The following is a 16,590-nucleotide window of genomic DNA, read 5'->3' on the forward strand; positions in this document are numbered from 1 at the left end:
TGTATTAATTGGTCTAGATGGATATTATCCTATCACTGTGAAGTGTACTTCAGGATCTACCTTGAAATTTTCTTTGTAATATTGATTGTGACATCAGTCCTCTTGTTTGTCACTCCTGGCATACTGTCTGATTGAAAATGGCCAATCCCAGTCCATTTCAGCTCACTAATGTCCAGGTTATCAATCTTTATATCGATCCATTTAATTTTTGATGACTTCCAGTTTTCCTAGTTTCATCCTACATGTATTAAGCATTCTGGTTATTAAAAGATATTTGCAGCTGTTTCTTTTCATTTTGAATCATACTGCATCAGCAAATTAAGGGTTTTAAAGCTTTGTTCCATCCATGTCATTAAGGTCAACTCTACTTCAAAGAGGGAGCTCTCTTCTCCAGTCAGATTCTGAGTGCCTTCTAACTTGAGGGACTCATCTTTTGACATTATATCAGACAATATTCTGTTGCTTGTCATAAGATTTTCATTGGCTAATTTTTCAAAAGTGGACCTCTTCTTCCCAGTTCAGAAGCTCCACTGAAAGCTCTTCACTATGGCTGACTCTTGGTATTTGAAATACTGGTGGTACATTTTCCAGCATCACAACACAACACACAAGCCACCACAGTATGACACACTGACAGACGAAGGGTGATCCTTGAGGTTTAGAGTCTTGAAAATATTGTGTTTGTTATGGCTGAGTTGACTAAAACACGTAGTGACTTCACGTGTGCCAAGTAAAACTGCTCCATAGGGTTTTCAGACAGAGATTGTCAGGTTTGTCTTCTGAGGCACCTCCGAGTGGGTTTGAACTGCCATACTTTTGGCTAGTACTTTAGTGCTTTGTCATTCGGAGACTCCATAAATTTATAAAACTGTTACATATCCCACTACATTTCCTGTTTTTATGGAGGAATTAAATTATCAGTGAGTTTTCACACATTTTCTCAGAAATCACTGTAACTTTGAGGTGCTTTGCCTACTAAATGATTTTAAGAAAAAATCTGCCTTGATTTCTACACCAGAAATCAGGACATCTGGTCTGACCATGGGATCAAATAAATCGGGGCCTACCAGCGTACGAAGAGAGACTAGCATAGTGTGAAAAGGACATTCAACCCTACACTAGCTTTCACTTGGTTTAGAAATAATTTGGAATTCCAAATAATAATGGGAGGAAGATAGGAAGTGAGATTTGGATGTTCAGTTCAATGGATTTTAAAAGATTGAGAAAGCAGACTGCCCCTATGTTATATGTTCACAAGTATCAGGGCTGGGAGCAGGGAACCTCTTACAGTCTCATGCTGCTTAGACAGGACAAGTGGAGGACTAAGGACACAGGAAAGAGGAGGCAGGCTCTTGGACAGAGGGATGCTTCAGTTGGGCATGGCTCTAGGCTTCAGTGAAGCTCAGCCCCAAGTTCCTATCTTCATACCACTGGGATGCTCTAATTGCCCTGGTTCCAGGAAGCACCAACTCACAGGCTGAGAGCAGGAGAATGCTGGACTAACCAGAGTTCAAGATTCCGGAAATATCAGTCTTCTGAAGGACATGCTCCTCTAGTTTTTTCCACCTGTACAAATTGACTTATACTGGAGACTCCCACCCCCAAGTCCATTCTTTAGGGAAGAATCCTTTCTCTGGGAAGCCTCCCCTCGCCTGTCAAGACTTTGCCACCATGGCTCTTCTGGGCTTTGCTAACACAGCATCACTGGCTCTACCATAATGTCTCTCCTTAGGCATGCCTCTGTTTTGTCCCATTTGCCATTGTACCTGCAGGGCCTGCCATACAGTAGATAAGCAAGTATGTGATAAGTGAACAAATGAGTGAGGGAAAGAATGGAATCCTCTCTGATGTCCCCAGGCCACAGCGATCTCCTCACAATTTCGGTAACACTTATAGAACCTCATTAACTTCTTAGTTTCCACTTCAGGGTAACTCACTGTGTGAATGTGTACTGCCGTATTTCTCAACTGCACATAAGCATTTGCCCATTGAAGATCTGGGTAGAAGGAGCAGTGCTTGGGAGTTAGCATCAACCTGGATCGAATCCCAGAGCTACTTTGGGCAACTAACTCTCTCTCTCTCAACCTCCTTTTTGACCTGACAGAGTTTAACAACAACAAACGTCCACCACCTCAAAGGCAAGATGCCTGCAGCTGTGTCTGGCCCCTGTAAGTACTCAATAAATACCAGTGAAACAATCTGGCTTTGCCACCAATTTACAGTATGCAGCATGTCATTTGGGGCACACTTGGATATCAATTTCCCCAGTTATAAAATAGAGGTGTTGATTTAAATGATCTCTAGGGGTCTTTGCTGTGTTGTTGTGGAGCAATGTGCAGGACTGCAAGGTCAGTTTGAACTGTAAGGAACCAACTCCACAGCACTTAACGACAACAGGTGTCTTTGACTTCTGCCATCCTGAGGCTCTGGGGTCACCAAGACTGGTTCAGATAGACACCACCAAGTATGAGGGCTGGGACCTGCCGGACTGCCAAGGGAAATGATCTGCTCACCGGACAGAGGCAGGGGCTTGGAGAGCCTCATGAGGGCGATGTCATAGTCGTCTTGCTCATCAGTGTAGTTGCCATTGATAATGATCTCGGCAATGGAAGCTGCCTCGGGCAGCTGGTGCAGGTTATTGGTGCCTGCATATACCTTCCAGCCATCCAACATCTTCTCCCGGGTCCTGCAAGAACCACAGGATAGCATGGTCCGGTCACTCACCTGGTAGAGCTCACTACTTCTCCATCCGGACAGTGGCCAGCAGAACACCAACTGAAGGTTGTTGTTGGTGGTGCCATCGAGTCAGTACCGACTCATAGTGACCTTATGCACAGCAGAACTAAACACTATCCAATCCTGGGCCAACCTCACAATTGTTGCCACGCTTGACCCCATCGATGCTGCCACTTGGCCAATCCATCTCGTTGGGGGTCTTCCTCTTTTTCTTTGACCCTCCACCTTACCAAACATGATATCCTTCTCCAGCAACTGGTCCCTCCTGACAATATGTCCAAAGTATGAGAGACGAAGTTTGACCATTCTGGCCTCCAAGGAAAAAGAGGAAGGGGGATGGATAAAATGTCTTCTAGAAGGAGCCTTCTACTTTGGCCCAAGTATCCAAAACAATTGTCCCTCACTTAAAAAAAAAAAAAAAAAAAATTCTGCACTGACTGCTCTCACTTTACAGTACTAAAGGGGGTAAGTAAGCCCTCTATGCAGCACTCATCCCACTGTCTCCTCTGCACCCCTGGGTGGTGCAAACAGTTCATGTACTTGGTTGCTAACTGAAAGGTTGGAGGGTTGAGACCACTCAAAGCCACTTCAGAAGAAAGGCCTGGTGATCTACTCAAACATCAATCATGAAAAACCCTGTAGAGCACAGTTCTACTCGGACACATATCAGTCATCTTGAGTTGGAGTTAATGGGAACTGATAACTTTGAAATCTTCTCTGTTCCCCACTTGAGATTAAATAAGGTAGGTGGGACAGATATTAATAATAGTATTCTCAGTAGAAACAGACTTAGACCTGACAAAGTGACTCATTACTGAGGAAGCTAGAGCCCCTTCCTGATGGGTCTGGTTGGCCACTATCAGAAGCTAAGTGTACTGTCCTGCTGGCAAGCCCCCTCCCTCAATTCGTGAGGCAGTGGTTCTGGTTTTTGTTTTGTTTCGTTTGGCTTCTTTCCTAGACATTCCAGTTGCAAAGAGTTTCTTCAGGGACAGGTTCCCAAATTCCTCCTCCTTCCCTGCCTCACTCTTCCTTACCAATTGGCGTTGAATTGATTTCAACTCATGGCAACCCAATGCGTGTCAGAGTAGAACTGTGCTTTATAGAGTTTTCAATGCTTGGAAACCAAAAGGTTGGTGGTTTGAGTCCACCCAGAGGTTGGCAGCCAAACACAACAACCATTGTACCATCCAGAGACTTGTCACTTGTCACTCTCCCAGTATTTTCTCATCCCTAAGCCTAGCTCAGAACAAGTATGCCCAATTCATATTCCTGGGATCAATACCAACTGAAAATCAAGATCCTTGAGTGATCATTCAAGGCAAACTACTGCCTCTTAGCCAGTGGGGGTCAACTCACACCCAAACAGTTCCTTCTTGGAGAATACAGTCTGCTTTCAGCCCCTTCCTGGAGATCCCCTGACCAACATCAAGTCACCCATCCCATCAGAAACTTACACAAAGAAGCAGTGGGCTGCGGTAAGCACCCACTGGGCGTCTATCAGCGTGCCCCCACAAATGTGTGTGGTGCCATAGTGGAGACTGACTTGCCAAGGCCACTTGTTTTCTGGGGCCAGTGCCCCACCCACGATGCGCCCAGTCATGGCCCTAAGTCCACAATCTGCAGGAGAAGCAGAAGAAACAGACCATGAACCCCACTTCTGTAGAGTCTCAGCCATGCTTCCCAGACTCTAACAGGATTGACAGCCCCCTCCCAAAGGACACTCACCCTTGGATGCTACTGTGTTCACCTAATCTGCTCACCCTACCAAAGTGGAGCTGCACATTGTGGTTTAGCTTGTCAGAATCATCCAGTAGGAACTCTGATCCTGGGAAGGTTCCTCTTTCCTCCCACTCAGTTATTCTTGCATCAATTCAACAAATGTTTACAAAGTGCCTGGTGCCTTGGGCACAAAGCCAGGTGTAAAAGTTACATTGGTGAATCCTAGGGATGCTGCCAGGAGCTCAGAAAAGTCAACCAATTTGAACATGATCTTAAATTGACAAGCATTCTGATTAAGATTACTATCTAGACATCATATACAAAATGCACATGGAAAAATTCCATGATCTTTTAATTCCATTTTTCTTTGAGTTCTTTGAAGTTCCTTTATACTCTTAAATGTCGTAGAGTCAGTTCCTACTCATAATGACACTGTATAGGGTCTCCAAGGAGTAGCTGGTGGGTTTGAACAGCTGACCTTGTAGTTAGTAGTTCAGTGTTTATCCCACAGTGCCACACATTTCCCATGATGTGCAGGCTGGGTTTGTGCCCACATGATTCCCTAAGATTCCATTAGAGCTGTTGGGAACACTTCATCCCAAGGAACATTTCCAATCACATTCGGGAGTGAGTCATCCTACACAATCATGGACAAGCCGGGCAGTCTTTGGAGTGTGTTCCAATATGTGTCCTTTTGTTTTTGATGGGGAGAAAATGAGAAAGTGGTGGTGGTCTGAGAGGGTGTGTACTCCATCCACAGCATGGTGCCCAATCTACAGGGCAGAGCGCATCCCACCATCATTACTGAGAACATGAGAACACTGGATTGGGGAACAAATAACAGATCTGAGGTCAAATACCAGCTCCTCACCTATTAGCTGTCCAATTCAAGCAAGTTAAACATCTCAGTTTTCATATACACAAGTGGACAGTAATGATACTTGGAAGGATCTCTGGTGACACAATAGTTAAGCACTCAGTTGCTAACCAGAAGGTTGGTGGTTTGAACCCATCGACTGCTCTGTGGGATACAGATGTGACAGTCCACTTCTGTACTGACCACAGCTTCAAAACCCTTGTAAGGCAGTTCTACTCTGTTCTAGAGGGCCATTATGAGTCAGAATCAACTTGACAGAAATGGGTTACATTTTTTGGTTTTGGGATGGCACCTGTCTCATAGAGATATTATAGGAATTAAATACCATAATGTTTGTAAAGAGATAGGCACAGTGCCCTGCTTGCAGACGGTATTCAGTAAATATTGGCTCTTGATCTTGATCTAGTTCCTTGTCTATTGATACAGGAGCTTTAAGCTGGCCCAGACCCTGCTCTCCCAATTCTCTGCCCTCTGCCCAGAACCTAGGAGACTCAAATGGCTTCCTTGGAATGAGGCAAGTTGCTGGGCTGAGCTCTTATCAGAGTCAGTGGAGGAAGGGCAAAGCTGCCAAGGAATGGCCCCAGTGCTTTCTAGAGGGGCACTAGTCCTCTTCCCACTGACTCCCACCCCACGTAGGCCACAATCCAAGAAGCATCTTCTTACGGGAACACTGGAGAGAGACGTAGTGCTGGGATGGGCATTCAGACCTGCAGGAGGAGACATAAAATGGGAAAAGAGACAAATCAGCTATCTCCTCCAGGAAATCTTTCCAAATTGACTTCTGCTTGGTTCCTACCCTATTTCCAAGGAAGCCCTACAAGTGTTTTCTCCAGGAATTGGAATGGCTAAGTGAAATTACTCTCCATTCACACCTCAGTTTTCTTGAGGTGGATTGCACACATTGGTTAGGTTCATGTCCTTTGAACCCATGACTTCATAAACCCAACTAAACAGGTGGCCACCCACTGCTCCTTCAACATAGCTCTTCACTGCTCTGCTGGGTGTAGTTAGTTCACTTCCCGCCCTCACATCTCTTCTTCCACTGGTGTCTGTTTCTTCTCTCCCCTCTCAAAGGTACACAATGTTAGCTGGTGGAGTGCCCTTCACTCTTCCCCTCCATGGGGATGCATGCCAAAGATCACAGATGATGGTGGGGCTCATCTAGAGAATGATGCATCCGGATGAATCTCTTGTCTTTGGGCACTTGCATCTGGAGCCTGTTGCTGCATCACAACATCATTCCCAACACCAGCGATGTTCTCCCTCCCCACTTCAGTCTGCTCTCTGCAGTGACTTTCAGTTCAAACACCTGGCTGAATGTTGGCCCCAAAGTTTATTAGTTATCCTTGGAAACCAGGTAATCTCGGGACATCCTGGATCTAAGGTCCTATCTGCACCAAACCTCAACTACAGGAGGTGGTGAAATGAATGAAGATGATCTCTGAGGGGTCCCTGATGGACATCTGGAGGCTAAGTCCCAGAGAGACCAAGGGAGAGTGGCTTTCAGACTCAAAGACCACCCCTTCTGAACTCCCCTCATGCTCCTTCCTGCTCACAAAGGGAATACTCAGAATAGTCAGCCTGGCCTCTCCCCATCATACCTGTAAAGACTTTCCTGGATGGTGGAGTTGTATTCAGAGACTGAGAAACTGCTGGAGAAGTCCCTATGGGTCACCTCGGTTGTCCGGTAAGCACTGCAAGGGATGAGAGGAGAAGAAGAATCAGTTACTTTGGCACAAAGTCCACCCCCCAGTCCATGATTAGAGTCCCCATCTCCCCTGCTGTTGGAACCAGGCTGTAAGAACCTGAACAGTGGTCACATCCTCCATTAGAAAGTAAAAACCCCACCCACATATTCCACCACTGGCCCCACTAGCCCTATGCATCACCCTAGTAGTTTATAAAGTATGGGTCTTGACCAGCATCATCAGCATTACCTAGAAATTGTCAGAATCTCCAAAGGAAGTTCAGATTCCCATAAAGTCATAGTCTCATTGATAAAAGTTGTGGTACAGGACCTCCAATGTCTGTGGATGTCAAGCAGACCGCCTGATGTACCTTTTACAGGCTGAAACTCTGAAGTTGAGGAGAGGTACTTCTAAGTCCTAGCTTCTAACCCCTACTTTTTCAGGTGCTTCTTCTAAAGAGAGTTCAGCATGATGTCCTAACCCTTCTGCCAACAACCTTAATATTTTGTTGTTGTTGTTAATTCTAACCCAAGATATTTGTACCACCTGAGCTTCTATTTCACAAATGTGAGAAAAAGACCTGCCATTAATCTGCCCACTGCACAGAATTAAATATAATTAAATATAATCATGGACATGAAGATGCTTTGAGGTAAAGAACTGTATAGAAGTCTGATATCTTTACAGCCCCTCCTCTGCAAATAACTACTCTGGCCTCCTGGAATCAGTTTATACTGGACTGAAAAACTCCCAAGACCACTGTCCCTTTGAGCAGTGCAAAGGGATTCTGAACTAGTGACCTCAGTTTTGGTCCTTAAGGGCTCTCTCTCTCTTTTAAAGTTTTTATTGTGAATTGAACGATAGTTTACATAAGAGAACATTGGTTTTTATACTCATGTTATTGTATTTTGTTTCACTGTAATGATTATAATTCCCTCTGTGTGGCAGCATTCAACAGTATTTGCTTTTATTATCTGATTTTTTTGGGGGGTGGGGGTGGGGATGTACACAAAAACACTCAGGAATATATAAGCATTTAAACACCCAAAGGGCACATTCTGCAGGCCTGCCTCCTGGCTGCCAGCACCTAGTCCCTCTCTTTCCATGAGTCTAGAGTCCCTAGCTGCTTTATTTCTCCATGACCTCATCTCTGCCTCCATCTCTGGTGTCACTGCTTCTCTGGACAGAATCCTGCATTCCACTAGTGCTCTTCTCCTTTGATGCTCCTAGGGTTCTCTGTTCCTGGAATGTAAGATTAACTACTCTCCCCTTTTTGTTACAAAACTTCTGTCTTTACAGTTGTGACAATTGCAATTAGTCATGATAACAATTACTTACTATTGAATCATAAGGGCTTTATCCCCATTTCCTTTCACCAGACCCACTAGACAAGATGAAAACTATCCAGTGGGGATTCTATCTTCCCCTGCACACTCTGAAACTAAACTGTCTCTTGAAAACTTGTAAGCCAGTCACGTTGTGCCTTTATAGCCCCACCCCCGTTTTAGGTAGCCAATGTCTAAGTTGCCTTAAGGGCTCTTTTACTAGGCGCTCCTGCAAGGACTCCTGGTGTGGCACTGTGGGTTAATGTTGTAGACTGTAGAGTCGGTTTGAACTGCAAGGTTGGTGGTTCAAGCTCACCAGTTGCTCCTTGGGAACCCTCTACAGGGTCACTATGGGTTGGAACTGACTCAACGGCACTGAACAACAACAACAAAGAGTCTGAGACATGTTTGTAGCCGGGACCCCAGAACTAGATTTTACCTCTCGAAGCCCAGCTGCTGACAGGTCTTGTCTGAGTAGGAGTCGTTCCAGTTGTCACTGCAGACAGGAAGCCACTTTTGGGAGGTTCCAGAGTAGACTTTAAGTAGAGATTTGTCCCAGTCAAACCTCACTGCAGGGCAAGAGAAGGGCAGAGCAGGCCCTCAGCACCCAGGCCGCTTCGTGCTTCTGGGGAATGAACTGAGTGAAGCTCTGAGAAGCTTCAGTCCTGAGGCAGGCACCAGGGAGTGATGGTCAGCCAGTGTTCACAAGTCCAGGACTCTTGGAAAGGGCAAGGAGCTGGGGCAGAGGGTTTGCCATCTGATGGGATCAGGAGTCATTGTTGGGAGGAGGGGGAGCACTACTAGGACCCAGCACCCTGGAAGTGCAGAGGCCTAGCTAGCCGAGAGAGTGTTCAGAGAGAACAAGACTGTGATCTAACTGTGTGTTCACATGGACTTCACATATGTGAACACACAGCCCTTGTAGATGGAATGGGCACAAACAATGTGCACACATGGATGTGTCTACCATACCAGAGGAGTCCTGGTGTGGCACTGTGAGTTAATGTGCCAGACTACAAAGATGTTTGAACTACAAGGTTGGTGGTTCGAGCTCACCAGCTGCTCCTTGGAAACCCTATACAGGGTTGCTATTGGTCAGAAATGACTCGACAGCACTTAACAACAACAACAACCATACCAGAGCTACATGGACAAGTACCCAGAAATACCACTGATGACAAGAGTTCAAAGAGGCCTCTGGGGGTCAGCAAGGTTATCTCATAGGCCAGCAGCTTACAGAGTGACCTTTGTGAAGCCATAGGGATGAGAAGCCAGATGTCACCTGATAGGTGATAAAGAGAAGCGCAAGGATGGAGTTCTGCACTCCACACTTCCTCTGGTCCGACCTGTTCTGTTTTGATCAGTCTCATATTGAGGACCTGTCAAATTTTATTTGAGAATCACTATCCACTAACTAGGGAGTTCTGATAGCGTACTGGTTATGTACGAATCGGGCTGCGAACAGCAAGGTCAGCTGTTCATGGGAGAAAGATGAGGCGTTCTGCTCCCATAAAGATTTACGGCCTCAGAAACCCTGTACAGGGTCACTATGAGACGGAATCGACTCCACGGCACATAGCCACCATCCACTAACTGGAGTCCTGGTGTAGCAAAATAGGATAAGCACCAGACCACAAGGTCAATTTGAACCACAAGATCTGCAGTTCAAACCTACTAGCCGCCCCTCAGAAATCTTATATGGGTAGCTATAAGTCGTAACCAACTTGGCGGCACTTAACAACAACAACAAAAACAACATCCACTTACTTGACAAATTAGGAAACTGAAGCCCAGAGAAGACAGGCATCTCCCCAAGTCACAAAGCACTCTAACCTCGGTTTAAACTCAAATCTGCTTTCACTAGAACCCAATCCTTTAATCTCCCTGTCCACTGCCTCACGCTTGAGCTGTTATAGTTTCCACCACAATTTGCAGCTATCAGAGTATATACACACTATGTACACATGTATGTGCAGACGCACTCATGTGTATACACACACCTGCACACACAGCCACGTTCAGTCTCCTTACCGCAGCCCAGCTCATCACTCTTGAGTTTGCAGTCCACCACCCCATCACAGCGCACAGCATGCTTGGGGCAGCTCTCCACCGGCTCCTTGTACTTGATCCCTATGGGGCCTCGCCAGAAGTAGACTGGTAAAAAAGAAGTAGACAGTTGGGTTCATGGCCAGTCTCAGAGAGATAAGACACTGAGCAGCCCAAGACCCTGGGGGTTCTGAGACACCGACCTGCAATCCCTCTTGGACTCTGGGGCTCTCGTCCCCCATCTGTATGGAGAGAAAGGCTGCTCAGAAATGCTCCAGAATGCTCCAGAAAGCTCCTGAAAGCAGGGCAACACCAGGCAGACTGGAGCAGCCAGCCACCCAGAGAGAAAGAGAGAAATAGAGGAAGAGAGCTGTATCTGGAGATGGGTACTACTTTGGGAGCTCCTTGCCCTATATGGTATTCTGGGTGGTAACCAGAGAAACCACTTCCTCCAGTTTTCCCTTCTCAGTATCTTCCTGACATCCCTCTTGTCTGTGCTCCATAGGGTCTCAGCAGAGAGGACTTTTATTTTCAGTCACATAAATGCAGCCATCACCTGCCTGGTTGTTGTGAAGTCTACTATTCCTCTAACTTCAAAGTCCTTAGGTTTTCTCTTCTTTCTCTCCCCTAAACAAGACATGCTGCCTATACTCAGTACTCACTCCATTATTTGTGTTTATGCCTTTAAATATCTTCTCATTCAATGATCAATGCCAAGTGGTTGATTCCCAAGTTATGTCTAAAAGAAAACATATTTACAAACTATATGTGCAAATACACTTTATGACTTCTTTATCTAACATCACACTAAACTAGGGTCTCTGTCAACCTTACTGCCTGGTGAAACTTGCCCTTGTATGGCCAAGTGTGGCCTCTGTCAAGTCAACCAAACCCAGTTCTAACTCCTCACCCTGATTTTTATCCTTAACCAACTCTTTGTCCCCAACTCTTCGTTTCTCTTGCTGGCCTCACCATGCTCTAAGTCACCTAAGGTGAAGGTTTGAAATCCCCTAGCTCCCCACCCATCAACTCATCTGTCAGTTTGTCCTACTGTGGTGGCTTGCTTAATGGTATGATGCTAGAAGTTATGCCACTGGTATTTCAAATACTAACAGGGTTACCATGAGACAGGTTTCAATGGAGTTGGAGTTTCTAGACTAAGAGCAAAGTAGGAAGAAGGACCTGGCTATCTACTTAAAAAATTGGCCAGTGAGAGCTTTATAATTAACAGTGGAGCATTGTCTGATGCGGTGCTAGAAGATGAGCTTCTCATCTTTGAAAGGCATTCGAAATACAAGTGGCGAAGAGTTTCATCCTCAAAGTAGAGTCAATCTTAATGACTTGGAGGGAATAATGCTTTCGGAACTTTGCTAATGTGGCACGGCTCAAAATGAAAAGAAACAGTTGCAAACATCCATTAGTGATTGGAACCAGGAAGGTATGATGTATGAATCTAGGGAAACTAAAAGTTGTCAAAATGAAACGGAACACTAGAAGATATATATCATAAGCATTAGTGGTCTGATATGGGCTGATATCAGTCCTTTTGAGTTAGACAATTACAGTCATATGCCAGGAATTACAAACTGAAGACAAACAGCGTCACATTCATTGTCAAGAAGAACATTTTAAGATCTACCCTGAAATACAATGCTGAAGCACAATGTAATGATAAGATAATACCCAAATACCTCCAAGGAAGACCAGTTAATAGGACTAATATTCAAATTTAGGCATCCTCACTAATGCCAAAGATGAAAAAGATTTTGGATGTTTTTACCAACTTCTGTAGTCTAAAATTGATCAGCACAGCAATCAAGATGTATAGATTATAAATGATGATTTGAATGTAAAAATTGAAAACAAAGAAGGATCAGTAGTTGGGAATATGGCCTTGGTAGTAGAAATGACACTGGCAATCATATGATAGAATTTTATAAGACCAGTGACCTATTTATTGGAAATACCTTTTTTAAACAACATAAACAAAATCTGGTGGGTCAGTGGGTTAAGCATTGAGCTGCTAACTGATAGGTTGGTGGTCTGAACCTACCAGCTGTCCTGCAGGAAGAAGATGAGGACATCTGCTTCCAAAAAGATTTAGAAGAGTAGAACAACCTTGGAAACTCTAAGAAGCAGTTCTACTCTGTCCTGTGGGGTTGCTATGAGTCAGAATCTATTCAATAGCAGTGGAGTTGATGATTTTTAGGTTTGTTTTAGTATGCACATAGACCTGGTTGGGTGAAATACATACACAGGAATCAAACTGACTACCTCTTTGGGAAGAAACAATGGAAAAGTTCAGTATCATCAATTAGATGACTGCGGAACAGACCATAAACTGCTTATATGCAAGTTAAAGTTCAAGCTGAAGAAAATGAAAACAAGTTCCTGTGATCCAAGATAGCTTTGAATATATTGGACCTAAATTTAGAGATCACCTCAAGGATAAATTTGATACATTGAACACTAGTGACTGACAACCAGATGAGTTGAGTTGATGATTTTTAGGTTTGTTTTAGTATGCACATAGACCTGGTTGGGTGAAATACATACACAGGAATCAAACTGACTACCTCTTTGGGAAGAAACAATGGAAAAGTTCAGTATCATCAATTAGATGACTGCGGAACAGACCATAAACTGCTTATATGCAAGTTAAAGTTCAAGCTGAAGAAAATGAAAACAAGTTCCTGTGATCCAAGATAGCTTTGAATATATTGGACCTAAATTTAGAGATCACCTCAAGGATAAATTTGATACATTGAACACTAGTGACTGACAACCAGATGAGTTGTGGGGTGGCATCAAGAATATCTTACATGAAGAAAGCAAAGGATCATTAAAAAGACAGGAAATAAAGAAAAGTCCAAAATAAATGTCAGAAGAAACTCTGAAATTTTCTCTTGAATGAAAAGTAGCTAAAATGAATGGAAGAAATGATGAAGGAAAAGAGCTGAACAGAAGATTTCAAAAGGCAGCTGGAGAAGACAAAGTAAAGTATTATAATGAAATGTGCAAAGGCCTAGAGTTAGAAAACCAAGGAGGGAAACACACTTGGCATTTCTCAAGGTGAAAAAAAAATTCAAATCTTGATTTGTGATATTAGAGGATTCGATGGGCAATATGGGAGTGCGGTAGCTCTGTAGGATAAGTACTGGACTGTTAACAAGGTCAGTGGTTCAAGTCCACCAGCCAATCTGTGGGAGAATGATGAGGCTTTCAGCTCCTGCAAAGATTTACAGCTTCAGAAATCCTATACAGGATTGCTATGAGTCAGGCTCTTAACAGTAATGGGCAAAATGTTGAACTATGCAGGAAACATCAAAAGAAGAGAGGGGAAATATACAGAGTCATTGCATAAAAAGGATTTGTTGATGGTCAACCATTTCAAGAAATAGCATATGATCAAAATCCAATGAAAGAAGCCCAAGTTGTACTGAAGGCACTGGCAAAAAGTAAGGATGCAGAAATTGACAGATGTTTCAATCAAGATGTTTCAACAAATGGATACAACACAAGAAGTACTCACTAATCTATGCCAAGAAATATGGAAGATAGCTATAAGGCTAACCAACTGGAAGAGATCCATATTCCTGCCTATTCCAAAAAAAGGTGAATCCAAAAGAATGTGGAAATTATCGATGAGTATCATATGAAAGTCAAATTTTAGTGAAGATAATCTTAAAATGGGCACAGCAGTACATTTACAGGGAACTGTCAGAAATTCAAATTCAGAAGAGGACATGGAACAAAGGAAAACAATTACTGATGTCAAATTGGATCTTGGCTGAAAGCAGAGAATTCCAGAAAAGTGTTTGGCTGTGTTTTATTAGCTATGCAAAGGCACCAAAGTATGTAGATCATAGCAAACTAGGGATAACATTGCAAATAATGAAAATTCCAGAAGACTTCATCATGCTCATGTAGAAACTGCCTAGACCAAGAAGCAGTCATTCATTGAGAACAAGGGTATATTGTGTGATTTAAAATCAGGAAAGGTGTGCATCAGGATTGTATTTTCTCAACATACTTATTCAATCCATATTGTTGTTGTTATGTTGTTGTTAAGTGCCACTGAGTTGGTCCCGACTCATGCTGAGTAAATAATCTGAGAAGGTGTCCTATATGAAGATGAATGTGGCAGCAGGATTAGAAGAAGATTCATTAACAATTTGTGCAAATAACTCAATTTGATTGCTGAAAGTGAAGAGGACTTCAGTTTCTGAAGCATTTACTGTTGAAGACCAAAGAATACAGCCTTCAGTATAGATTACATCTCAACATAAAGGAAAAACTCTCACAACTGGACCAATGAGCAATATCATGAAAAATTTTTAAAAATACTGAAGTTGTCAAGGATTTCATTTTACATGGATCCACAATCAACATCAATGGAAACAGCAGTCAAGAAATCAAATGTGTTCTATTGGGCAAATCTGTTGCAAAAAACCTCTTTAAAATTTTGAACAGCAAAAATATCACTTTCAGGAATAAAGTATGCCTGCTCCAAGCCATGGTATTTTCCATGGTCTCATGTGAAAGCTGGACAATGAATAAGGAATTAATTGAATTGCTTCCCAAAAAAATATGTGTCATCTAGGCTGGGCCATGATTTTCAGAGGCTTGTCAGTTATATAATGATGTAATTTGACAACACGGAATGATGTAATCATCTACATGATGTGTTCTGATGTGCTTAGCCAATCAGTTGGATGCAACACCCTTACTCAGATCACACACCTGCTCCAATGTAAGAGGAGTTTCCTTGGAGTGTGGCTAGTGTCACGTTGCATTATATCTTTTACAAGAGATAAAAAGAAAGAGAAGGGAGCAGAGATAGAGGAACAGACTAACACCAAGAAAGAAGAGTCAGAAGCTGCGTGTGCTTTGGAACTTGAGTCCCTCTCTTAAGAACCTCCTAAACCCAGTGTAAGATTGATACCAAGACACATGGAGATCTCCAAGGGACACCAGGCCCATAGACAGAAGACAAGAAGAAAAAAAAGCCTTCCTCTGGAGTTGGTATCCTGTATTTGACCTTTTAGCCTCTTATAACTGTGAGGGAATAAATATCTGTCAAGGTCATTCAGTTGTGGTATTTTTGTTACAGCTGCACTGGATAACTAAGACAAAGACCAAAGATGAATTGGTGCATTTGAATTTGGGGTTGGTTAAGAATATTGAATATACCATTGGCTGCCAGTAGAAGAAACAAATTTGTCTTGGAAGAAGTATAGCCAAAATGTCCCTTGGAATCAAGAGTAGTGAGACTTTGTCACATACTTTGGGCATGTTATGAGAGGGACCAGTCCCTGGAGAAGGGCACCAAGAATGACAAAGTAGAGGGTCAATGAAAAAAGAGGAATGCCCTCTATGAGATGGATTGACCTCACGGCTACAACAATGGTTCAAAGTTAGCAATGATTGTGAAGGTGGTGCAAGACTGGGCAGTGTTTCATTCTGTTGTAGAGAGGGTTGCTAGGAGTTGGAGCCTGCTAGACAACACCTAACAACAACAACAACAACATATTTCCCCCAGATCGCATAATGACTTCATTATGTTATGAGGAATGAATATAATAATGACACAATACCTGGTACAAAAGCCCCACTCCAAAAATGCTAGTTACGAAAGAGCAAAACATGAAAAACATTGATTGGAAACACATCTTATAAATATTCAGCCAGTGGGATAAAGTGTTCAATAGGTCAATCTTAGGGTGTCTCAAGTCTTCAAAACCCAGATACTAATCCCTCCTGATCTCTTGGATTTTTCCATTCTGTTCTTTTCTTCCTCCCTTCCCAAGCCCTGAGCACAAAGTCTCCAGGGAAACTGTTAGTAGTACCCTCTCAGAATGCTTAGGAACTTACATGTTTATGGAGAACACTGCCCCTGAAGTCAGGAGGCCTGGTCTTCAGTCCTGAGTTCATTATATACATTCTAGGTGGCCCGCACAATTAAACCAGCTCCCTGTCCTTTGAGGGTTAAAGACCTGCCTGGAAAAACTGTCAGGGATGCTGAGAAAACACACTAAAAGCTCTGAATCTATAGAATGAACCCAGTCCTCAACAGGTGATTTGGTAATGCTCTCATTTCTCCTGGTTGTTGTTAAGTGCTGTTGAGTCTGTTCCAACTCATAGCAACCCTGTATAGGGTTTCTGAGGAGCATCTGGTGAGTTTGAACCACTGACCTTG

At 43.4% G+C, this 16,590-nt stretch overlaps 1 protein-coding gene across 1 annotated transcript in view; it reads right to left on the bottom strand.

Annotated features, from left to right (window-relative positions):
• Positions 1–16,590, bottom strand: part of TMPRSS13 (transmembrane protease, serine 13) — a 51,936-nt gene that overhangs the window by 15,005 nt on the left and 20,341 nt on the right. Inside the window, exons 4-9 of the mRNA XM_006833983.1 lie at positions 10,377–10,499; positions 8,785–8,914; positions 6,934–7,026; positions 5,996–6,039; positions 4,191–4,353; positions 2,514–2,686 (exon numbers count right to left, since the gene is read on the bottom strand). Of these exons, the coding sequence (XP_006834046.1) occupies positions 2,514–2,686; positions 4,191–4,353; positions 5,996–6,039; positions 6,934–7,026; positions 8,785–8,914; positions 10,377–10,499 (726 nt within the window). The remainder of the gene's footprint in view (positions 1–2,513; positions 2,687–4,190; positions 4,354–5,995; positions 6,040–6,933; positions 7,027–8,784; positions 8,915–10,376; positions 10,500–16,590) is intronic.

The sequence above is a fragment of the Chrysochloris asiatica genome, unplaced genomic scaffold, assembly GCF_000296735.1.
Source record: "Chrysochloris asiatica unplaced genomic scaffold, ChrAsi1.0 scaffold00008, whole genome shotgun sequence".
NCBI lineage: Eukaryota > Metazoa > Chordata > Mammalia > Afrosoricida > Chrysochloridae > Chrysochloris > Chrysochloris asiatica.